This window comes from Eretmochelys imbricata, chromosome 2 (assembly GCF_965152235.1).
Source record: "Eretmochelys imbricata isolate rEreImb1 chromosome 2, rEreImb1.hap1, whole genome shotgun sequence".
Classification (NCBI taxonomy): Eukaryota; Metazoa; Chordata; order Testudines; family Cheloniidae; genus Eretmochelys; species Eretmochelys imbricata.
The window spans coordinates 180200787-180225077 of record NC_135573.1 but is presented as its reverse complement, the minus strand read 5'-3'; the positions used below and the strand labels follow the sequence as shown (position 1 = coordinate 180225077).

General features: G+C 44.4%; 2 protein-coding genes across 3 annotated transcripts in view; one reads left to right on the top strand and one right to left on the bottom strand.

The window, feature by feature from the left end:
• EEPD1 (endonuclease/exonuclease/phosphatase family domain containing 1) overlaps positions 1-3584 on the top strand; it is an 83767-nt gene extending 80183 nt beyond the window's left edge. Inside the window, exons 6-7 of the mRNA XM_077811031.1 lie at positions 2437-2631; positions 2882-3584. Coding sequence (XP_077667157.1) covers positions 2437-2631; positions 2882-3081 — 395 coding nt within the window. The 3' untranslated portion in view covers positions 3082-3584. The remainder of the gene's footprint in view (positions 1-2436; positions 2632-2881) is intronic.
• An 11052-nt stretch (positions 3585-14636) lies between these two features.
• MATCAP2 (microtubule associated tyrosine carboxypeptidase 2) overlaps positions 14637-24291 on the bottom strand; it is a 47671-nt gene continuing 38016 nt past the window's right edge. Inside the window, exon 7 of one of the 2 annotated variants that reach the window (XM_077811029.1) lies at positions 14637-15256. In XM_077811029.1, coding sequence (XP_077667155.1) covers positions 15095-15256 — 162 coding nt within the window. In that variant the 3' untranslated portion in view covers positions 14637-15094. Of the gene's footprint in view, positions 15257-23070; positions 23297-24291 lie in introns of those variants that run through there. The other variant, XM_077811030.1, reaches the window with a different exon arrangement.

The following is a 24291-nucleotide window of genomic DNA, read 5'->3' as shown; positions in this document are numbered from 1 at the left end:
TACCTTTTAAAAGGACGCCTTCAAGAATTTGTTTATAAGCTGTTTAAACGGTGTTTTCTATTTGTAGTAATGCGTTAGAAGCACGCAAGTAAACGAATTACTTCCAGAGTGATTCTGACCTTATCCATCAGGCAGGCATTGATTTTCCTCGTAATTCTAATGGAGCTGAAAATAGCATGATTGTTTCTTTTAAAAGGGGGAGCCACTGTCACAAACACTCTGCAGAGTAATTACTAAATATCATGTGGTTTGTGATACTCTTAGAAGACTGAAAATAATGGTGGTTTCTCTGCTTCATTATTTTTAATCAGTAAAGGTTGGTCCTGCCACCCTTTGTTTCTTCTGGGACAGCTCGGTTTTGCAGTGCGGTATTTTTTCCCCTTCTAAAGCATAAGCAAAAGATGAATGCAGTGTAGTTGTAGCTGTGTCAGTCCCAGGATATCAGAGAGACAAGGTCAGGGAGGCGGTATCTTATACTGGACCAACATCTGTTGGTGAGAGAGCTTGTCAAATTCTTGTCTCACCAACAGAAGTTGGTCCAGTAAGTAAAAAGATAGCAGGGAAGAGATGAACAGTGTTCGTTGTTTAACTTAAGCTCCCTCTGCTGGCTGACTGCCTCTACAGCAACAGAACATAATTGTAACCAGTTAGACCAGGGACCTTCAGACCTAGGGGAGAGTTCAGCCTACTGGTTAGAGCTGGATCTAGGGTGAGCACAGTCCAGGAAACAAGCCAAGGGTCAGTACTGGAGGCACAGAAGCCAAATGCCAGAGCCTGAGGGTAAACCACAGTTTGTAAGCCAGAGGCAAGCCAAGGACCAGTTCCAGAGAGACTGAAGCCGAATCCAGAACCAGAGGATCAATCAGAGCAGTAAGCCAGAGGGCAGCAGGGGCCGGAACAAGGTCAAGCACAGCTGCAGACATGGTGCACATTGAGCAGTTGCTGATCTGCTGTGGGAACCAGGCTTATAAGCAAGGTTGCTAAACCAGCAGCCAGTCGGGGCTGTGGACACTCTGTCAATCCCAAGGCAGTACAGTGGGCTCACTGGTTGCCTAGCTGTGAAGTTAGGGAGCAGGCCAGTATCTGGACCTAGCTGATCTGGTCTGTGACAGTAACTGTAGGATGGTACATCAACAGCAGATATTTGAAATAAACTCATTCTCAAACACCCAGATACTTATAATCCATACGATATTCTCCATCAGATTTTCTGAGGTCAAATTTTAGGCTATTTTAGCACATCTGTGTCCTTTTTTAGAAGTTTATTCATAGTAATTTATCAGGTCATAATGCAATGACTTCTTTGGTTGGATACCAGCATCATTGAGGTCATCACCACAACCCTGGGAGTGGTCTGAGTTAGGTACCAGAAGAGTCTTTTATCAAGGGATGAAAGAGACACAAATATCTAAAGACTGATTCTCTTCTTGCACTAGCATACATCAAGGATATCTTCATTGGTAGCCTTGGAGCTACACTGGTGTCAAAGCAGCAGGATATTTCAGGAATGGGGATGAGGTCAAAAAATAAAATATTTGGAATCTAGACAATTTTCCACATATATTTAAGGTGAGATTGTTAAAGAAGCCTAAAGAAGTTGAGTGCGTAACATCCTTAGTTCCTTTCAAAGTCTCAACCTTAGACAAACTCTGAGGCATCTCAAAGTTCCACAAAATCAATTTAATCACATAGGCAAATAAATACAAGTTTAATTTCTTCTATAGATGTATAGAGTCCTGGATTGTGAACTGGAAGGGGCCATGACTGCTGCTTCTGCCATCAGGCTCACAGGCTGCTAGACCTGGTGGTTTTTTTAAATTTCTTAAATCTACAATTTTAGAATGAGTCCTGCATTCTTGTGTTTTTCTGGCACTAATCCATCCTTGAGGAAGACACACCCTTCTTAGTATTTTCACAAAAATGTCTTAGTAGCAAAACTGTAAAAGGACAGCAGCAGAGCATATTTGGCCCAAAATGTAGATCTTGTTCAAAACAAAACAACAAACAAGCAAACAAAACCCTCCCACCTTTTACAACGCCTAAGATTCCTAAGATATACAAGACCAGACTTACCACCACTTGGTGGTAGGGTCAGTCTGTCGTGTACAAATGGATAGTTCCCCAGACATAGTTGTGATGAGGGAAATTCAAAAAGGAAACAAGCAGCATAAATTGTGCAATGTATATTGGATTTCCAGATTCTTTTTTTGGTTACAATTGTAATAACCTGAGTGGCTATTAGTAAGATAGGTAAGCTAATGTGTTCGTTCACAATAGAAGATTTTTAACCATATCATGTCATGTTCAAAAAACAAACAGCCCTATGCAAAGTAAATTCAGTATCGCTACTCAGTGGTTGTATTTCTTTTCCCACATCCCATATTTAATCACTGATTTTTTTCCTCCATTCTTTTCTTGTCCTTTTAATTTTTCTAGGAGAAAAAGATTTGATCATCTTAGGCGATTTTAACCAAGCCCCAGACAGCAGTGACCTTGATCTTTTGAGAAAAGAAAAGTTCCAACACCTAGTTCCTGCAAATACATTTACAAACATCAGCACAAAGAATCCTCAGGGATCTAAGTCGCTGGATAACATCTGGATCAGTCGAAGCTTGAAAAAGATCTTCACAGGTAAAATTTCTCTACCAGCGGGAACAATGTTTGAAAACACATTCTTTATATGACCCCTTCTAGGCTGGCATCTTGACTCACTCGTGGATAGTGTTATCTCATCATCAGTCCCATTGATGTCAGTCGGAATGAGATTCCTCATGTGCATAAATGTTTGCAGAATTGGGCCCTTGGTCTTATATGGATTAAGCCTCTTTCCTCTGGCCCCTTTCCGTACTAATCTTTGTCTCTGCAATTGTTCTTCATGCAGGTCACTGGGCTGTTGTGAGAGAAGGCCTTACAAATATATGGATCCCTGATAACTGGTCCTGGGGAGGAGTGGCTTCAGAACACTGCCCTGTATTAGCTGAATTTTACATGGAAAAGGACTGGAACAGAAAAGAGGTGACCCGAAATGGAAACGGGGTGACCGTGGAACGCAGTGACTCACACATTAAACATGAACGATGATGAACTAGGGCGTGGCAGGGCCCAGTCAGAAGATCCCATTGCTTGAGGCTCAACTGTGAAGCAGAACTGCCTCCCCCCCCATTTAGAGAGCATCAGCCTCTGCTTCTGATGATGTCTCTCCCCTACCGCACCTACCCCCACGCCTCCAGTGCCCCTCGTGGGTGTTGTAGGAGATCTCACTGCCGCAGAGCGATTTGTAACTTTTTACAGATGCAGTGGACGCATACATGCCTGGAGACTTGGAGGAGAATCATACAGAAAATAAAATGCACTTTTACTACGGCACATTATCTCTGTTAAAACCCAGCAGAACAGGGCTTTTGTTGTTGTTGATGTTTTTAATTGATTCCTTGTAAAGTGAAGCAATAATGGAGACCATAAAAAGAGACAAGAGACACGCCTTGGAAACTGTCAGTGATTTGTCGAGTATAGTTTAACACTTGCAAAAACTGTCATGATGTAACATTTCTTTCTGACCAATACATGATCTGACCTGAGGATTATATAGGGCTAGTTTGAGTCTTTTGATCTCAGAGAGGCAAACGTATTCCCCAGTTCTCCCATTGCTCCTGAAGGTGGAGAGTAATTTACTTCATCCTTTTTCAGACTCCAGCTAACTCCCCCCGTGCACCCAGCCAGCTACTCAAGCTGTCAGTGAGTGAGCAGAGCCAAGGCTGCTACTCCTCTCTGCCTCCTTGCTCACAGGGTGAAATATCAGAGAAGCAGCCCCTGCTTCCCACCCTGCAGATGGAGCTGTAATCTGAGTAACCCTGGTATGGCTGAGCAGAGAATTTGCGGTGGTCTTGGAGACAATCTAGTCCATAGTATTTATCCATGAGTTAGCATTTTTAACGAACTGCTGTCTGCGCAGTGCCGTGGTGCACATCAATGGGGTGTGAATTCTAATGCTAACCAACATCATCAGCCAGGACTAAGTTAACGTGCACGAGGGAACTTCTAGTGCACCCCAGCAGGGTCTACACAGGCCATGAGTATGCGACACTTTGGTGCACATTAGAGTTCACGCCCCACTGATATGCACTACCATACCAGGTAGGCAAGCCCTATTTTTGTTCTGTCCTGAAAGCTGAGGGAATACAGTCCTAGAGTCGTGAAGTTTAAGGCCAGAAGAAATCACAAGCTCATCTAGTCTGACCTATATATCACAGGCCACTAATACCACTCAGCACCTGCACACTAAACCCAACAACTGAAATTAGACCAAAGTATTACAGCCCACTGGAGACTGGACTGTTATGGGCCACAGGTAGAGAACAGGAGGGACTGAGGTGCACCAATGCCCGAGGCCACCACAGTGGTAGGGAAATGATTAAATGAGATCTATCTCGACAATCCTTTCTTGAACATGGTATGCCTGTGTGAAGTGTGCGGCAGTTTGGGGAAAATTTTGTTTCCCTTGCCTGTCTTGTGGCGAGAGGACTTCAGTCAACGGGCTGTCAATCCAGTGACTGGAGCCAAGCACTACATTTGCACATATGCACAATTCTCAAAGTAATTATTGAAAAGCAAGAGACACAAAGCCAACCAGGATATGAAAGAGCAAATCAGCATTTACCAAAGGAATGTGTTGAGTTTGAAAGGAGCCGTAGCCCTGCCAAATGGCCTGCTAAGGTGCACTCTGTTCTAGGCTCTAACAGATGATCCAGAACATTTTCACCATGAATTAAAAGAAAAGGTTTATAACATTGTGCTATGGAGAAAAAATAAATCACAGCTTTATATCTGAGTGGGTTATTATAAATGAGTGCTTAAAAGCAAAATACATTAAATCTCCCCAGGCTACTTTCATTGTACTGGCTTTTGGAAATAAAGTCTGAACGCTTAGTTAGGAGTAACTAAGTGATACCACTCACACATACACATTGTTATTTTGCAGAAACAATAATTTTGAACAGATTTTCTTAAATTTAAAAAAAAAAAAAAAAGGAAACTGGAATAAAATAAACCTGTTTGGACCTGATTCTGAACTCACACTGCTATAAATCCTGGGCTAATGCCATTGAAGACCATGAGAGGTATGTCTGCCCTTCCCGCAGGCCCCGTTGGCCCGGAGTGGCAAACTATGGCCAGCGGGAGTCGCAATCGGCCAAACCTGGGGACTTATGGAGATATAAATGGTGCATAGGCCTCTTGCTGCCCTCTGCACAAGGGACTGTAGCAGCCATTAAGGGGAGTTTGCTCCATTTGTTGTATATGGTGCTCTCTGAACATGGTGAAGGGGGGGGCATTAATAGCTCTTGTTTGGAGTGGGGGCCTTGGGGTGTTTTGCTTTCCAGCACTCTCACAGCCTGCTCTCATGTCGTTATCCTCTCGATAGTGTCTCCATCATGTTTTACTTCGCTTTCAAGCCAAACCAAACCCTGCAAATGCAGCCGACTGTCTCCAGCTCACGCTGTGCTCCTTCCTGCTGCATTCATCTCCACCAGAAACTCCGAGGAGAAAAGCAAAACTTAGGCAGCTTTTGTGTGTGTGTGTGCGCCTAAAGCAGAAGCAAAAGTAGTTCACCTTTCCATAGCCACGTTGGCTCCGCAGTGCTGACAGTAACACAAACTTGGGCCTGTCAGCAAACTAAGTAGATGGGATTCAGCCAGTGCAGAGAGGGGCTGGAACATGATGGCATCTTTACAAGCCACTTTATATTACAGGCCCGTCCAAGCTACAAACTTGACTCAAGATCTGGGTTTTGAACACATACACCCCAACACCTATTCAGGATGTTTAGATCTGGGGTGGGAGTGTTTGAGCTCTTAGGGACACACAGGTCAGATAAGACATTCAGATCTGGAGCCAGTTGTAGATTCTGAATCCATCCAGCCTTAGGGGGTGTTTTGTGGATCTGGGTTTGGTTGGAGCCTATCACTAATTGTTAATAATTATAACCACACACTAATTCAGTTAGTGTCTGAGATGCTGTGCTTTCCAAGTGACCAGCTCATATGACTCTGCGTTTTACCCTTTCAAAGGAGGCACTATTCTCAGAGCAAGTTGTGAAAACTCACAAGGCTGCTTACTATATACGTAAATCTAGAGTAACTCCGGAGCCACTTTGCATTTACACCAGCAAGTGAGATCACAAGTGACTGGAATTAGTCACACCAATGTAAATACAGAGTAAGAGATAAAGTTGGTCTACAGTTTTCTTCCATGCTCAGGAAATACAATCCATGAAGTGATGAGACCAAGATTCTCAAGGTCTCTGATCACTTTTAATTGAACAAATGAAAGCAAGATTTTTTTTTTAAGGCAGCTATGAAAATGACCCACCTAGAGTAAAGGTATGTGGATAGCTATAGCTCAGAGCTATTCACCTCAGTTAATTCTATCTGACACCAACCATTAGATAGGGGGCCTAGTAAAGTTGTCTGACTATCTTGTAGGCAAGTTTGCTTTGTTAGACACTAGTATTTTCCTTTTGGTTCCACTTTAGGGTGTGTCTATTTTTTTGTGAACCTAGTTTATACCCAGCTTCAGATCAGTTAAGAAGAATTTCACTAGATAAGACTGAATTTGTGAGTGTTTAGTACTCTATAGTATCATTTCTCTCCATCTCCTTCCCCTGCACCACATACCCAAATTGACAGACTTCTTAGAACACACAGGACTAAATCCTCCTTGATGTCTTCAGCTGCCTTGTCCTGTTGACTTCAGGATCTGGCCTATGCTGTGTACCAACTACCTGGTTACCAGCTTGTACAATTAGGAGAGTGTGTATAATACACGGCAACTGGTCGGAGGACTTCAGTGACTTATTTAACAACACAGTGTTCTAAATGGTCTGCAGAAATAGTCTGGCTCTGGGCAAAATGTTTCCTGAAAGGTCTCTGAGGCCAATATAACCTAAAAGAGTGAATGCCAAAAAGTGATTAAATGGGTAATTCTGTCCTAGAGATGGATTTCATCAAGCTGATTGAGTGATCAGTGGCTAGGGGTGAATCATACCTAGACAAAGATCTAATGTTAATCTATCAAGCATATCCTCACTCTCTCAAACATAACATCAGATTCAGTGTCCTTTCAAGAGGCTTGATGATGGAACTGGCCTTCTGATTATGCGATGTACTGCTATGTGGCAGATTCAGGTTTGATACCGACCATCACCTGGGCAGGCGATATGGGAGGGCTGCAAATATTTACTAAATAAATCAAAAGTACCCCGATGGATTTTAAGGCTCTTGTGGGCAACGTGTATATTTCCCCCTTGAAAGAAATGAAATATTTTTGATCTATGTATCTCGTAGGACTTGAATGACAGTGCAAGAGAGTGAAATTCTCTATGCAGAGAATAGGTAAAGTGTGGCTAGTGCAAACTCCTCCACAGTACTGAAACTTTAAAACTAATGTTTTTTGGTCACTGCCAACCTTACTATATACCACATCAAAAAATAGCCTGTGTTAAAAGACCATTAAAGTTGCAAAGTCAAGCACTCAAAAATAGTAAGCGATCATGTTAATTAAGACTGTATCCTCATGCGTAGTCACAAGGGGGGCAAATTGATGTTGCATGGGCAACCTTAATGTTGGTATTTCCTGACTTTGGAATACTTAACTTTTGGGTCATCAGCACAAACCTCTACCACTGCTAGCTGGCAGCAGTAGCAGGTATTCATCCTGAATGTGGACCTGTCACTACAGGAGCATGAGACATACACGTTACCAATGGGTTTCCCAGCTATGTGGGGCGGATGTGAGGATATGTATGCTGTGTCTTTAGATCTGTAGCAGGAAGCCAGGCCAGAGGGGCCTAAGGAAGGTTCTAGGCAGAAGCTCTGCAGTGACACTGAGTAAGTGCAGCTTTAGGGACAATTTCCCATCTTCTAATCATGTTCCTTGTTCAGTATTAGAAGAAAGTGACTCTGATTCTCGTTCTCATGACAGTTGGCAGCAAAGACGGAGACTAGTGCAAGGAGGGGTGGGGGAAGCAGACTTAAGAAGGGCTGGAAATGGATGGAGGGTAGAAAGATAGACAGGGGACAGGGAGAAAAGGGTGTAGCGAGGGGTTGGGAGATGTGGAGGTGTAACTGAGGCAAGAAATGAGGATTGGAGGTAGGATATAGGTTCAAGGTAATACGGAGTGTAGAGTGGGAGGATGGAAAGAGATCAGATTGCAAAGGAAGAGGGGGAGGACAGATGAATTTAAGAGACAACAGCAGGAGGGAAGATTGTGAGGCTAGCAAAGAACAGGTGGGGTAGGACCAGAGACTGGGAGGGGAGGAAATGGGGAAGTGGGCAGGAGAATGGAAGCTGAGCTGGATGGAGTGGGGCAGAATGACAGGGGTGTCTAGGGCAGAGAACCAGGTGTGTCTCCCATTGCACTCATGGTAGGACACCCACAACATGTTTCCATTGACGAATCAGAGACCTACTGGGGTTGGAACAGCTTCCTTCCTAAAAGCTCCAGAATCAGAAGGCAGGGCAAAAACCAAGGTGATTTAAAAACACACAAACCCCAACATGGTATTAAGCCAGTTTTAAGCCAGCGTTTTGGATCTGGCTCATAATTTTGGAATACTGGGGATTAGCAATCCTGCAGGGGCCTGGAAGTGAGCATGTTTCTGGGGGCAGGGGTGACAAAAGATTGGGAATGAAGAAGTGCAGCACATGGTGTGACAGGAGGGTAGCAGGGAGAAAGGAAGGGAGGGAAGAGAAAAGAGTGAGCAGATTGAAGCACAGGGAGTGAGCAGAAACAGGGGTCCTGATAATTCACTTCAGAAATCTAGTTGCCCTAACTGCAGTGGAAATTTGGCTACAGCAGGCAGCATGGAATTACCTGAATTGGAATCAGGCCAGGACATTGGGGCAGTATTCCTAATCTTGTGACAGGGATCTCAAATAACCACCAGTGACAGACTTCAGTTATACGTCTCCTCAGATAGATGGCACCTCGCTCCAACAGTGTGCACAAGATCATGCTGGGGAATTGATACAGTACTGGCTTGGAGAAGAGCGCCATCTGCTGAACCGCTAGCATCGATTCCTGCATCACTTGTCTTTTTCTTGCTGTTTTCCTATTCAGACAGATCCTTATGCAGCATGAGCCTGCATGCATCATTCCTATGATGGCTTGTTCTCTCACTGTATCATCACAATGGTGCCAGGGACCTCTGTATTTTCATCCCAAATGCTTTGAAGAGCCTGCAGATCCCCTGGACATTTGGGACACCATCTAGTTACAAATAATAGATTAAAAAGAACCCTTTAATTTGGTATTACCATTTTATGAAAAGTGACAATTTTTAAACTCCATCTTACTTCTCAACTCTTTATGCCATTCGTGTACTCTTTTTTGCCTTTCTCTAAGTTTAGGCAATGAATGTCTGTTTCACTTCTGTTTAGATTTTGTTTGTAGCCTTCCATTATGGGTGTTTTGTTTTGTTTTTTCCAATGCTACAATGCATCACCTGGGACTATTTAAATCAGAACCAAACTTGGTTCAATTAACTCTTTTTATTTTATATTTATTTCTTAAAAATATTCCCCTTTGTCTTTCTTTCTCTTCCTCCTTTCCCCTCCCCGCCATCCTAAACTTGGTAACGATGACCCTTCAAATATCTTTTGCAAGAGACTAACTGACTTAGTCTTGTGACGTGATCCACTTCAATCCAGTATCATGCCAAATATGTGGCAATGAATATTCACTGTGTTTATATTATAATATAAAGTGTCCACTTAATTAGTAGGGCTTTTTCTGTATTCTGTGATTTTTGATGTTTCATTTCTCTTTGGTTTGCCTTAAAAATATTGATACTATTTGTATGTTTTTTTGCAGTGCTACTAATCTGTGAATGTCTCCTCCTTATAGCAGGTCCAACCTATAGAACTGCTTAGATTAGGTTCAATGGGCAAGATTTTTAAAAGTAACTAGTGATTCTTGGATGCCTTGGTATTTACGTGTTCAGACTGAGACATCTTACAGGGACCTTGTCTAGCTCTGGCTGGGCAGCGCGGTTGCCAGACTTGCTGCTCAGAGCAGCACGGTAAGGGGCAGAGGGTCCCGGGGAGCAGTCAGGGGACAGGGGGCGGTTGGATGGGGCAGAGGTTCTGGGGGGCGGGGGCAGAGAACGGGGCTGGGGTTAGATGGGGAGGTCCCACGGGATGGTTATGGGTGGGGGTCCCGGGAGGGGGCGGTCAGGGGACAAGGAGCGGGGGGGGGGGCTTCTGAGCGGAGCAGTCAGGGGGCGGGAAGTGGGATGGAGTGGATAGAGGGCAGGGGCCAGGCTGTTTGGGGAGGCACAGCCTTCCCTACCCAGCCCTCCATACAGTTTCACACCCCGATGTGGACCTTGGGCCAAAAGTTTGCCCACCCCTGCTCTAAGGTGTCCAGTGTGGTGTAAATGCTCCTTAGAGGGAGGCTAGAGTCTTCCCCCTTATGCCTTTCCTCCTTCATGTCACTCTGGACCTTGTTCTCCTCTCATATACATACCCCAGCTTCACACTGACTTCATTTGAGTTACTCCTGATTTACACAATTTTATGTGAGTGGAGGATCAGGCTCTTTGTTTTTATTTTTAAACTTGCTGGCTGTCCCCCTGTACCACTCAGCTCCGTGATTGCTATCCCCTGTCACAAGCTAAACAGGATTGGGCCAGCTCAGTACTTGGATTGGAGACCTCCCCAAGCAAACCCGATGTGTTCCAGAAAGTGGTGGCGGTGTTGATTCAATAGGGGACACACTACTCTTAAGAGTTCCTACTGAACCAAGACCCCAGGCAGCTAAAAGCTATTTCCTGTATAAGGCATCTTCCATACAAGCTGTTTGCGTACCCAGAGCTGTTTCTGTTATTGACAAAGGGGGTGGGAGGGACTGCAGTGCTGCCTGCCAAAAATAATTAGTATAAATTTAGGGCTGGTCAAAAATTTTCCATCAGAACAGTTTTTTCAAGGGAAAACTGGGTTGTCAAGTAAATGAAATTTTTGGTGAAAAGTGTCTGCGATGGGCTTTTTGTCTATATATTTAGAATTTCGACATTGTAGTGCCTCATGGGTGTTGTAGTTTGCCCCTCCAGAGCAACATTGGTCCTTCAGTGTGGAGAAGTTTGCTTTGCTGCTGCCCATGCTGTATCTGTTGTGTGAATTAAGAATGATGGTTTATAAAGCTGCCTAACTGATGACTTGCACCAACACAACTCAAATGCTGTAAAAGAGATCTAAGATATGTTCTTGTCGTACGTCTGCCACTGCAGTGGGTCTAATGAATTTCAGATTGGTACTGAGAGCAAATGGGAAATATTCCATCAGCTATGTTCTATCACCCTGAATTAGAGTTGGTAACGTATACACGGCTATTTCATGAGAGTACAGTACGGAGGAGAGAGAGGGAGGAGAAACCTCAACTACAACTCCCGTGAGACAGAGTGGCAGCATTTGGCAACTGAAGTTTTGGAGAAAAACTCTTGGGTTTCAATTTTTGCCAAAAAGTCAGAATTTTCCATGGAAAATTTTGATAACTTTTTTTATTATTCATTTTTGCCAAAATTGTTCACAGTTTAAAAAAAAAATCTGACTTGCTCTAGAGCTAACAGGGCAGTGAGCCCCACAACTCTTTCACATCCTAACTTGTGTGTTTACATTTGAAACATTTTTTTGCATCTAAAGGTCTTAAAAGTGATTTTAAATTAAAGAGGTGTGACTTTTCTGATGAAGATCAGGCTCGGAGTGGTGGTGGTGAGGGGGGTGGGGGAGATGGAAGGGCATGTGGGACACTTTGGTGATATTCTTCACTTTTCAACTTAAACAATTATTAAAGACCAGAAGTCTGTTTTCACATTAGAGACATTGTGAGACTTTCTGATCATGTGAGTTTCTATGCAGTATCATCCACATACTTTATTACAGAACTTCAATACTATGACAATAACAAGGTCCATCACAATAAAAATTTCAAAAAGTTTACAAAACTACCATTACAAATCTGAAACACTGTTACAAAAGAGGCAGGACAAGTTAGGTGCTGAAAAATAGAGGTTGACATTTGCACCTGTTTCAGTACGATGTTATGCTGAGACATCCATGCTGACACTTCTAGAATCTAAGCTTGTGCTGGAGTACACCTATTCGCATAATGGAGAATGGTAGAAGTGGAATGGCAGCAACTTCTCTGGGGAAAATAAACCCCAGGTCTCTTAAAGAAGAAAAATAAGCCCCTGGAGTTCACATCTGCAAACCCACAGAGGGGTAATGGAGTATCAACAGGCAGTTGAGAAGGGGCTGTAACCATCATATTGTGTAGTAAGGCAACACATAAATGTAATGTTTTCAGGGACACCATTATTGTAAATATAAAACGCAAGACTATTCTCATGACTACGATTGGGTTGCTTACGCATATGTTTGTATTGCCTACAGAAGTGATTGGAGAAATGCAGGGGTATTTCAGTTAAGAAAAGTTCACCTCTAACGTATGGCCCTTTCGCAAAGAACGGGACATATGGAACTCTTCTTCAACACAGAGGGCCAAATTCATCCCTGGTGTAATTCCACAGACCTCAATCCAATTACCCCCAAGGATGGATTTTTACCTGGAATTTTCACATTCAACCTTTGACATGTGAAAAGTCTGATCTGCACTTCTGCTGCTCACAGCAAAATAGCTGAGCTGACACATTCTGAATGTCTGGGTGCATTACCGGACACTGACGTGCAAATATTTCCACCAGCTTGATGCAATTGTACAGCACCTCCCCAGGTCGCCTGAAGGGCTTTGAAACAAAGCTAGGCAGGCAAGGCTACGACTGATATTTTGGGGGCAGAAGGGAAGATTCACCCACTAGAATTCAGAGATTAAGAGTCTGAAGCTGTTAAACAATACAAAATTAAGGCTATTCTGAGGTTCTTGGTCCATGTTTTATAAAACACTCAGATCAGCAAATTTGCTCATTGAATTCCTGGAGCAGCTCAAATGTTTTTCTTTTCTTTTTTTTTTTTCAAGCAGGCAGCCACCACAGCACACACACGTAATAGTACCTTAAAGGCAGCTGGTTTTATGGGTTATTCAAAAACTTCAAAACCTCTAGGCTAGGTGAGATCCCCACTGGTCACAAAATGTGGTGTTTAAACTTTAAATCTGGAATGGACACCATCGTTCTTGGTGTAAAGTCGGAGGCTTTGGGAGTTATTCCATTCCTTAATCAAAAGCCACTAAGTTCCACACAACTGGATGCCAGGGGCTGGATTGTCATTCAGCCGGATGCAGCCATGCTGGGGAGTAAGACCTCCCTACCCCCATGGTGTGTCCGCATTAATGTTCCACATATCGCAGGCAGCTCCTGCTGTACAGGAGGAGGGGAGGATTGTGGCCAGTATTCCCGCTGCAAAGCAGGCCACTTTGGCTCCAGTTCTCTTCCCCCACCTGCCGACCCACTGACCAGCAGAGCTGAGCCAACGTGGGGGTGGGAAAGCAAGCTGAACCCTTTTCACGGCAGCGGTACACTGCTCCTGTCCCCACTCCCCACAGGCGCAAGGGAAGGAATTGTGAGTCTGGGACTCTTCCAGAGGCACAAGGGACTAACGGCTGCGTTTAGCCTTGGTAAAACGATCTGAATTAAAAGTAAGCCCAATACTTTAGGTGCAAAGCTCAGTTCAGCATGTGCTATGGCGCCACTATTCGCGCTTTTCTAATACCCCGGACTCAGAAAATGTGGTCTCTGTAGGGAACAACCCTCTTGCCTTGCCTAAGTTATCCGTTTGAATAGATGACCCTACACTGAGGTGTTTTCGCTACGTGTTTTGTATGGCACCCACATTTAAAACAGAGCTCAGGATGCTTCAGGTGTGCCAGAGCTCTTCAGTTGCTTTGCATAGTGGATTAGGGCACTTGTGAATTTTGTCATCCCCCCGCCCCCCATTAAAGTTCCCAATCCGGCAGTGAGCTCCATGAGGGCTGAGCTCCTTGCAGCATTAGGGCCGAAACCACTCCAAGTAACCAAACACACGCAGGGTTCAGGTGCTAGAGCGAAGGGGTGCTTTTGCTTTTTGAAATGAAATATGGCTCCGTATCTGGATTCATTACGTACGTTAGTCAGAAAACTCACTTCAGCCCAGTCCTTCTTCCGAACCACTAGCACATTCGATTTGCTAAACATGCTAACTGGGTCCTTAAGGGCAAAAAAAGGCCCTTTCCTGCAACTCCTCCTCTTGAAACCTGTATTGTACAAGCCAGAGGAGGACAGTCACTTCAGGGAAAGGCATATATACAATGCTGCAACAGCACATCCCCTCTTGGGATTAAGAGGGCAACCTTCTAGCCTGTTTACACCCATTTAAACAGCAACCTCAGCTGCTGCTATTTGACACATGAAGTGTGGAAATCACTTCTTTCTATCATATCCAATCTACAGCACTGTTGTGCAAGGGAGAGCGTCTGTGCATTGTGACCTTACAATGAGGGAAGCAGTATACAATGGGGTAGAGTTAAGAAGATGGTGGCATAGTCTACAGCAGTTCCGCAATTTTGCTGCTGTGGGGGTTTGTTGTGAAGGCCGTGACCAGAAATGAGGCCAATGCGAGTGAGCCAAGGGGAAAAATTACAAAACACAGACTTTAGAAAGAATAAAAAGCAGTATATCCTAAAAGCAAGACATTTCAAACGATCCTCCTCAGTGTACAGAACATTTAAGGGACAATGGGACTGACCAGTTACAAGGGAAGTCCTAAATGATGTTCACTCCATAATTTAATTTGGAAGAGGCAACAAACCTTTTTAAAAAAAAAACCAAAAAAACCCACCAATATATATTATGGGAGTGAGGAAAGAATCTCAAAGAACTCTTCTTTTTTTTCTCTTTTTTCCTTCAAATAAACATTTCTGAATCGATAGTCTGAGGTTTGTATTTTTTTCTTTTTTTAAAAAAAAATTAACAAATCTGAATAGTCAAGATTTTTGCCAGACAACAAAACAAAAGTTGATTCATTCTAGTTTTGCAAGCTGTGGTGAAGTCTAGTTCTGTATAACCGGCTGCATACAGAACAGATTTCAGGTAAAAGAGACTGACTGACTTTACACTATGAGATCCTGGAGCTCTTGGTCAGTCAGCTCATTCACCTCCATGATCTTTTCCAAGTGTTCCATGTATCTGACATGGTCTTGCAAGAAGTGTGGTACTCTCACGTTCTCGATCACCGCAAATTCCTTCAAGTGATCCACATCCTCGTAAGAGACCTAGAGGAGAGGACAGGGGGTTAAGTCAAAGCTGTACCCATTTTGCAAACTGACATGTCTAAAACACCCAATTTAATTCCCCTCCCATAGGTGACAAAAGGATTCCAGGGCACAGGTGTTTTAAAGCAGCTTGTCAGAATCCTTCTCTCAAAGGGATGGTAGGGTCTGGCTTTACGCATGGTCCAGTAAAGTGTGCATTAGAACATGAGCCCGGGGAATTACTAACTCCTTTCGAAGGAGGCCTGGTTCTGCTTCCACTGGAGTCAATGAACAGACTCTCAGGGCATGTCTACGTTACAAAATTAAGTCGACTTAAGTTAGGTCAACCTACAGCCACCACAGTAATTAAATCGAACATTTGTGTCCACATTATGCTCCTTCTGTCAGCGGTGTATGTCCTCACCACAAACGCTTGCACCGACTTAAGTGGGGCAGTTCGGGGCACTGACAGCCAAAGCCCCCTACCGCCTCAAGGCCAACAGCTGTCAAAGGCAGCAGCAGACAATGTAAGTAACGCAGTGTCTGCACGGACACTGCATCAACTTAACTATATCGACCTAAGTGCTACGCCTCTAGCAGAGGTGGAGTTGTTAGGTTGGCGTAGTGGGGAAGTTAAATCAGCAGGAGGAACACTGTAGTGTAGATGCTTACACAGTCTACTTGGTCTGTAGTGTAGACCAGGTCTTAGTGACGTCAATGGGAGCAGGATTGGTGGCTGTTAAGGATGAATGAACTGGTCCGGAAAAACTGATTTCATTCCCATCCACAAGGATGGCCTTTCTTCTTCTTTTTGACATTCCTGTTGTACGTGCCAGCAGACAACCAGTTCCTTACACTGGGGCAGATTTCTCCTTGCAAACCTTACGTGCTCTGGAGCTTTCCTGACAGAGATGCACAGTGCAATTGGGACAGGGTGCTCTGACACAGAAGCCACCATGTGAGCAAGATGTGAAAGACAGAATGAGCTTGCACACATGAAGGATCAGAGCTGTTGCAGGCCTCTTAGGTGACGGGGAAGGGATGGAAAATCTGCTCTTACACATGTTCACATGCAAGGGGAGGGGCAAGCCCGATGGGAGATGTGAGGAGGGAAGGGGGGCTGTTGTGGCCAAGGTTTGGGAAACTAGAAAGGGATATGAAAAGGCTCTGTGGATGTATGCAGACTGCAGGGATGGGAGGAATCATAGAGTCATAGAATCATAGAATATCAGGGTTGGAAGGGACCTCAGGAGGTCATCTAGTCCAACCCCCTGCTCAAAGCAGGACCAATCCCCAATTAAATCATCCCAGCCAGGGCTTTGTCAAGCCTGACCTTAAAAACTTCTAAGGAAGGAGATTCCACCACCTCCCTAGGTAACGCATTCCAGTGTTTCACCACCCTCCTAGTAAAAAAGTTTTTCCTAATATCCAACCTAAACCTCCCCCACTGCAACTTGAGACCATTACTCCTTGTCCTGTCCTCTTCTACCACTGAGAATAGTCTAGAACCATCCTCTCTGGAACCACCTCTCAGGTAGTTGAAAGCAGCCATCAAATCCCCCCTCATTCTTCTCTTCTGCAGACTAAACAATCCCAGTTCCCTCAGCCTCTCCTCATAAGTCATGTGTTCCAGACCCCTAATCATTTTTGTTGCCCTTCGCTGGACTCTCTCCAATTTATCCACATCCTTCTTGTAGTGCGGGGCCCAAAACTGGACACAGTACTCCAGATGAGGCCTCACCAATGTCGAATAGAGGGGACGATCACATCCCTCGATCTGCTCGCTATGCCCCTACTTATACATCCCAAAATGCCATTGGCCTTCTTGGCAACAAGGGCACACTGCTGACTCATATCCAGCTTCTTGTCCACTGTCACCCCTAGGTCCTTTTCCGCAGAACTGCTGCCTAGCCATTCGGTCCCTAGTCTGTAGCTGTGCATTGGGTTCTTCCATCCTAAGTGCAGGACCCTGCACTTATCCTTATTGAACCTCATCAGATTTCTTTTGGCCCAATCCTCCAATTTGTCTAGGTCCTTCTGTATCCTATCCCTCCCCTCCAGCGTATCTACCACTCCTCCCAGTTTAGTATCATCCGCAAATTTGCTGAGAGTGCAATCCACACCATCCTCCAGATCATTTATGAAGATATTGAACAAAACTGGCCCCAGGACCGACCCCTGGGGCACTCCACTTGACACCGGCTGCCAACTAGACATGGAGCCATTGATCACTACCCGTTGAGCCCGACAATCTAGCCAACTTTCTACCCACCTTATAGTGCATTCATCCAGCCCATACTTCTTTAACTTGCTGACAAGAATACTGTGGGAGACCGTGTCAAAAGCTTTGCTAAAGTCAAGAAACAATACATCCACTGCTTTCCCTTCATCCACAGAACCAGTAATCTCATCATAGAAGGCGATTAGATTACTCAGGCATGACCTTCCCTTGGTGAATCCATGCTGACTGTTCCTGATCACTTTCCTCTCATGTAAGTGCTTCAGGATTGATTCTTTGAGGACCTGCTCCATGATTTTTCCGGGGACTGAGGTGAGGCTGACTGGCCTGTAGTTCCCAGGAGTCCTCGTATGGTTCATAAAAGTTTTGGGGAAGCAGCCAAACTCTCAGTGCTAACATGACCCAAGCTTCCAAAGCTTTAGTTTCATCCCCAATAATTCATTTGTGCTTGTGCAAAGTGAAATAAAAATGTGTCATTCTAGTCGGAGGGCTGCCACCTCTGAGTTACAAAATATCTGGGACATACAGGATGATTTGGGGCCCATAAAACTGGACAGCTGGCAGTGTGTACTTAGCTGTCTTAGGAAATCAGTATCTCCAAAAAGGAATGATACTGGGAAAACTTGCATAGGTGGCAACCCAATTAGTAAGTAATTTGTTACAAATTATGATTGCAGTATTGGCAATGTAAGCATTCCAAAATGATGAGTAAGGTCTCAACAATCATGAGATTGTTACAAAAATAATAAATTATGGGTTTATTTTCTTAGCCTTTTGAGCCTTCAGAGTGCAGGTGGATGATTTTCAAGCATTTCTCCGCTACCATACAGACTATATAGTTACTTTTTAAATGACAGCTGAGATTCTCACATCATTACTACACTCCAGGAGCTGGGGCTTTAAGAAAAACTCCAAATATCCCAAGACTCCTGATAAAATTATGAGAGTTGGCAGCACTGTGATTGAATCGTGCAGGGAGGAAGAGTGGAGGAGTGCTGGCTTGGGTGTTAGCTACAAGAGTCATTCCCCCAGCAATGTCCAGCGTGATTGGACTTGCACTGTTGTGCCACAGGCAGGCCTGAGGCATGGATGTTTCTACTAACTGGCACGCCACATTTCACTGAGGCTGTGTTGTGCCAGATCCTCTTCCCTAGAAGTCTCTTAAGTACAAGGCTGTAATCCTGCTCTGCTCCTGCACGGGGATGGGGAATGCTCTCATGAGCACTTTTGCAAGCTCTTACCCTACACAACTACCTGCTTCTCTTTGCTAATCGATAGGGCCCTACCAAATTCATGGTCCATTTTGATCAATTTCACGGTCATAGGATTTTAAAAATCGTAAATTTCATGATTTCAGCTATTTAAATCTGAAATTTCACGGTGCTGTAATTGTAGGGGTCCTGACCCAAAAAAAGTTTTGGGGGGATCACAAGGTTATTGTGGGGGGGGGACTGCAGTACTGCTACCCTTGCTTTTACACTGCTGCTGGCCATGGCGCTGCCTTCAGAGCTGGGCAGCTGGAGAGCGGCGGCTGCTGGCCGGGAGCCCAGCTCTAAAGGCAGAGCCACGGCCAGCAGCAGCCGCGCAGAAGGAAGGCTGGCAGGGTATGGGATTGCCACCCTTACTTCTGCGCTGCTGCCTGCAGTCAGCAGCCGCCACTTTCTGGCCGCCCAGCTCTGAGGCAGCAGCGCAGAAGTAAGGGTGGCAATACCATACCCTGCCAGCCTTCCTTCTGCGCGGCTGCTGGTGGGGTGCTTCCTTCAGAGCTGGGCGCTTGGCCAACAGCTGCCGCTTTCCAGCTACCCAGCTCTGAAGGCAGCGGAGAAGTAAGGGTAGCAATACCGTGACCCCCATAAAATAATCTTGCGACCTCCCAACTCCCCCCGCCCGCTGCAACTCCCTTTTGGGTCAGGCCCCTCAATTTGAGAAAGGCTGGTCTCCCCCATGAAATCTGTATAGTATAGGTTAAAAGTAAACAAAAGACCAGATTCATGGTCTGTGACGTGTTTTTCATGGCTGTGAATTTGATAGGGCTCTACTAGTCGAGCATGTGCAGTTACTAAGTTAAAAAAACAACAACTGTCTTTATAAAATTAAAACAATCTTAGAAATTAAAATGTTTCTGCAACAAGGGATTTCAGCTAGAGCTTTTTGTTCATTTTTAAATAAGGAACAAATACAGTACATACCATTTGTTTTTACAAAATGTGGTAGGTGGCCAGAGAGTTTTGTAATATTGCATAGGTTTCTCCCACCCCCACAATTCTCCCATATGCTATTGCAGAGCTGGAAAGACATGTAGCTTCTCTAGGATATAGCTTTAATCACAGTGTAACAGGCTGGCAGTGATATAGCAGATTGGGGAAAGAGTTAAAGAAAGTTCTGCTGACTCTCTGAGGCAGGTGGCTTGTCAATCCATCTATACATAAGTGGGTGGGGTGGAAAGAGAGGATGTAGGGTTTAGACTGAGCAGTCTGGAGGAAGATTAGAAGCAGCCAAGTCTGGGGAGCTGCTCTTATGTTATCGTGTCATTGTTACTTAACAACTCCACGCTCCAGGAAAGGGGTGAGATTGGACTTCATATCGTGTGCAGACTGTGTTCATAGAGCATCTTGGGAAAGACACCTGCTTGTGCACAGATAAGTCTTCTGAGCTACAGTGGAAAAATAAATCCTGATAAAAGAGAACAAGCACAGGCTAATCCAAGTCAAATGGGAGACTTACTGTTTAAAAGGACCATAAAAAGGGAAGATCTACATTACAGCCTGACTTGTGCAAATATGGAAACATCTAAAAAGCCAAACACTAGCTCAAGTTAACTGGCTGTGTGCAGGGAAGCTATGTGGAAAGTTGCAGGAAATGGACTCTTTCCCCTAACTCTGGGGACACGGCCCTGAGCACTGCTGTGTACAAGGTAGGACGGCTGAGGTTAGATGCCTACAAGATGTCACAAGTTGACTGGCCCCTTTTAAGAGGAAGTGGTGTCCAGTGCACCTGTGATTCATCAGCTACCTCCCACATGAGTTTAAGTGAAGGCCTTGGGCCTGAGAGGGTTCCAGTCAGGAAAGAACCAGGTGAGAGGTGCCCGACAGCCTGAGGGTACAGCTACGCCACAACAAAAAACCTGCAGCGCCAAGTCTCACAGCCTGGGTCAACTGGCTCAGGCTTGCAGAGCTTGGGCTGTGGGGCTAAAAACCGCAGTGTAGACGTTCAGGCTCGGACAGGAGCCTGGGTTATGAGATTCATCCCCCTTGTGGGGTTTCAGAGCCTGGGATCCAGCAATTTTTAGTCCCACTGCCTGAGTGCAGCAAGCCCAAGTGTGACCCAGCCCAGCAGCAGCCACGCTGCAGTTCTTTTACTGCTGTGTAGACGTACCCTGAGAGAACCAGGCAATCAGTAAGTGAGAGCTGCCAGAGACCAGGCAACTGAGAGGTCCCTGAAGGAAGCTTTAGGTTGTTCCTGGGGGAAGGCTAAAGACAGCGGAGCAAGAAGGGTTTGCTGGCTGGTCTTCCCAAGCCAGAGGGCTGAGGGTCCATGGGGTATTAGGGATGTTCCCTAATTGAGGATGAACTCCCAGCACAGAATCAGTGGGGGATCAAGAAAGAGCCTGGGTGTGGTGAAGATGCTGGCGTGTGGTATGTGCTATGCTGATGGACCCAAGGATGTGGCATTTTACAGACTACACACACTGGCTGTGAGAAATGGACCATGCTTGGGACTTTGGTTGTGGATTTGAAACTATGTTTTGGCAATATTCTGCCCCCTGCCCCCCGCAGGTATCAGTGAGTCAAGAAAGCTTGTGTGGAGTTACTGGGGACTCCGAAGGAGGGAGACTGAAGCAGGCGCACCTGTCATGCAGTGGCCTCCCGCTGGAGAGCACTGAAGGCAGGGTCACTCTATGAGGCCGCCCTTTCAACACCCTGCCTTCAAATTTCAACCCCCTCCCTCCACAGGACAAGGAAGTCTTTATTTTTGTTTCTTAGAAAAGGTCAGATTCCCATCTGACCTGAATCTACCCAGGTGCTCAATAGCTGTGATCAAACTATGCCCCAATCAAGCTGCATTTCCCCCAGCCACTGCCATCACTAAAAATGGTATTTGGCAACATTTTAGGAGGGAAAGATATGACTCACTACATAGCTCTCTCTTAATGTACTTTCACCACTTTGTGCAAGCAAATCTATTGTACTGGGTAAAAAAAAAGAGATTTTTGCTTTTGAGTTTATTTTGAGGCTGATTTTTCTGTCACGCTCGCCAGATTGCTTTCCAAAAATGTGTATTTGTGACATTTTACATTCTGACTTTAAAAATTCTTGGATTTAATGCATTTAGGAATTATGTGCAATGTATGAGCTCTATTTCTGTTATCTAGCTTAATTTGTACATGATTATCACATTCTGGGCTGTAAGGATTCTAAGATTTAATTCCTAGCAAACCACTGCAAATCTCTAAAATGGCTACTTCTCAATATTATTTCTCTCCGGGCTTCAGCCTCTTTCATCTGTTTCTCCCCTCTGGGCAGGCCAAGCAGCTTGCACAGCACATTAGTCTTACTCTATGCATTCCTACACACTGCTGTCTTCAAAATACCAAGTAAAATGAGAAGTAGCAAAAGAGAGGACTTTTCCTGGGATTGACAAGGCTTTCAGCACTGGGGAAGGGAAGAAGATATAGAAACTCCTCAATGAGCACCATACTAAACACATTCCCATGATAAATCAGGGATTGATTTTACAGACACATTAATTTAACTATCAATAAACTGTACAAAGTAGTTATTCCATTTTGGACCCATATAGAACTTGTATTCATGGTAGAAAAATGCCAGAGGAAAATGCATATCTTGTGATCTGTCATCTGCTCAGAATAATCCGTACATTTGCTGCAATAAGCCATGAGAACATTTTCTGATTTGCAGTGAGAATTTCCCAAGTGGATGGCAATCTTCACTATGATTGGATCCTTTACTTTTTCAAGCTCTTTCAGCAAAGCTTAATATTCTTTTTGGAACATCAATATCCTCTTTTTTTTTTAAGTTGGTCTCATCATAACACTTCTTTATCATTTGTCAAATTCCAGTGGGAGCTTTCTGTTCATATCTGATGGCAGAATTTGACTTTCTAAGAATAGCCACTGCTCTTACATGCCTCAGACTTAGTTTTCTTGCAAAAGATACATGTAACAAAATGTATTAAAATTATATTAAAAACCCACATTAAAAGAACACTAAAGTTGCAAATGCCAGAATGAAGGGTGTCTGTGTAACTGTACTTTGGCCCTCTTGTGTGCATACATTATGATACACTCTAATAATAATTGCATGCTCCCATGCTATGTTTTCCACAGGACCTCTGCCTCTTTCAGTGCACAGGATAGGGACAGTGCTTACTGATTCAAGATTTCTTTTAATCCTCCTCATCACTCAATGTGTAGTAGCCACAGACTATATTTATTGCACACCATTTAAACCCTGCATCAACACAAAATTATTAATTTCCTCAAGGGCTTTTTTATTACATTTAATCAGTGTTGTATCTCAGTGTTTCACAAACAATAATGAATTTATCTTCACAAAATCCCTGTGACATAAGGTGGTGGTATTGCCATTTTACAGATGGAGAAAAGGCACAGAAATTAAAGCCAAATTTGTCAAATGTGTTGACAAATTTTTGGTGCCCAATTTGAGGAATCTAGTGCTTGATTTTTTTTTCCAGAGTACTTAGCATTTTTATAGCAGTTTATATGTTCAAAGCACAGCTTCCACTGACTTCATCTGCAGCTGGACATGCTCAGTTCTTCTGCAAATCAGACCTCAGGATCTCTAGTTGGGCACCCAGAAAATGAGGAACACACAGTTAGTGATCGTGTGTGAAAAGTTTGGCTTAAAAGACTTGCATAGCATCATATATGAGTTCTATGGCAGAGACAAAGAAAGAATCTAATTTTCCAGGGTAGCATTCAGCTGCCTTAACCATGAGACTCTCCTTTCTTTTCCTGCAACTCCCTGCCTCATTCATTACACACCTTCCAACAGCAAATGTGGGAGGGGTCCTCCAGGAATACTACAGCTTCACACATACACCAACTCCTTTCATTCCCTGAGCCTAACCCATCCTGTGCACTATATGAGGCTGGGTCCCGTGAGAAAAATAGTATGTGATTATGTAATTGTATCCAAATGCATGCACACAAGGGGTTGCACAGGAAACCTTAATTCTGGCAGCTCCTAACTTTTTGAGCACTTGATTTTGAAACCTTATTGTTCTTTTAAAGTAGTTTTTATTCTATGTAATTTCCTAAAGTTTTAATAAAACAAAACTGCAAAATCAGAATTTAGATCATATAGAATTACGTGGGTCATTGGCATGGGACCTTTGGATCCACAGCTCAGAATTTCACCACTTTAATAGAGTACGTGGTAGCAGAAGTCAGCTATTATCCTCTATGTGGAACAGCCACTAGACACATAGGACCCTAAATAATTTTGAGAATCTGGGCCTAACTTCCACTGAAATCAATGAAATGTGGGAGCCGGTGATGGGGCAGTGCCCCATCCCCATGCCAGATTGGGCTTCAACAGGCCAGAGCAGCTGCGCAAGGCGGCAGCCAATCAGGGAGGGCCTGTTAGAGCCAATCAGGGCTAGGCTAGGTCCTATATAAAGGCTGCCAGGAAGGGAGCAGGTAGTCTCTCCCAGGCTGTCAGAGGGTGAAGTGCTGTCTCCTGTGTGAGGACACCTGCACCTAAGGGATTGCCTACCTGGTAAGGGTTGGGGCTGAAGGGGAAATGGCCCAGGGAGAGAGACTGACAAAAGGAGA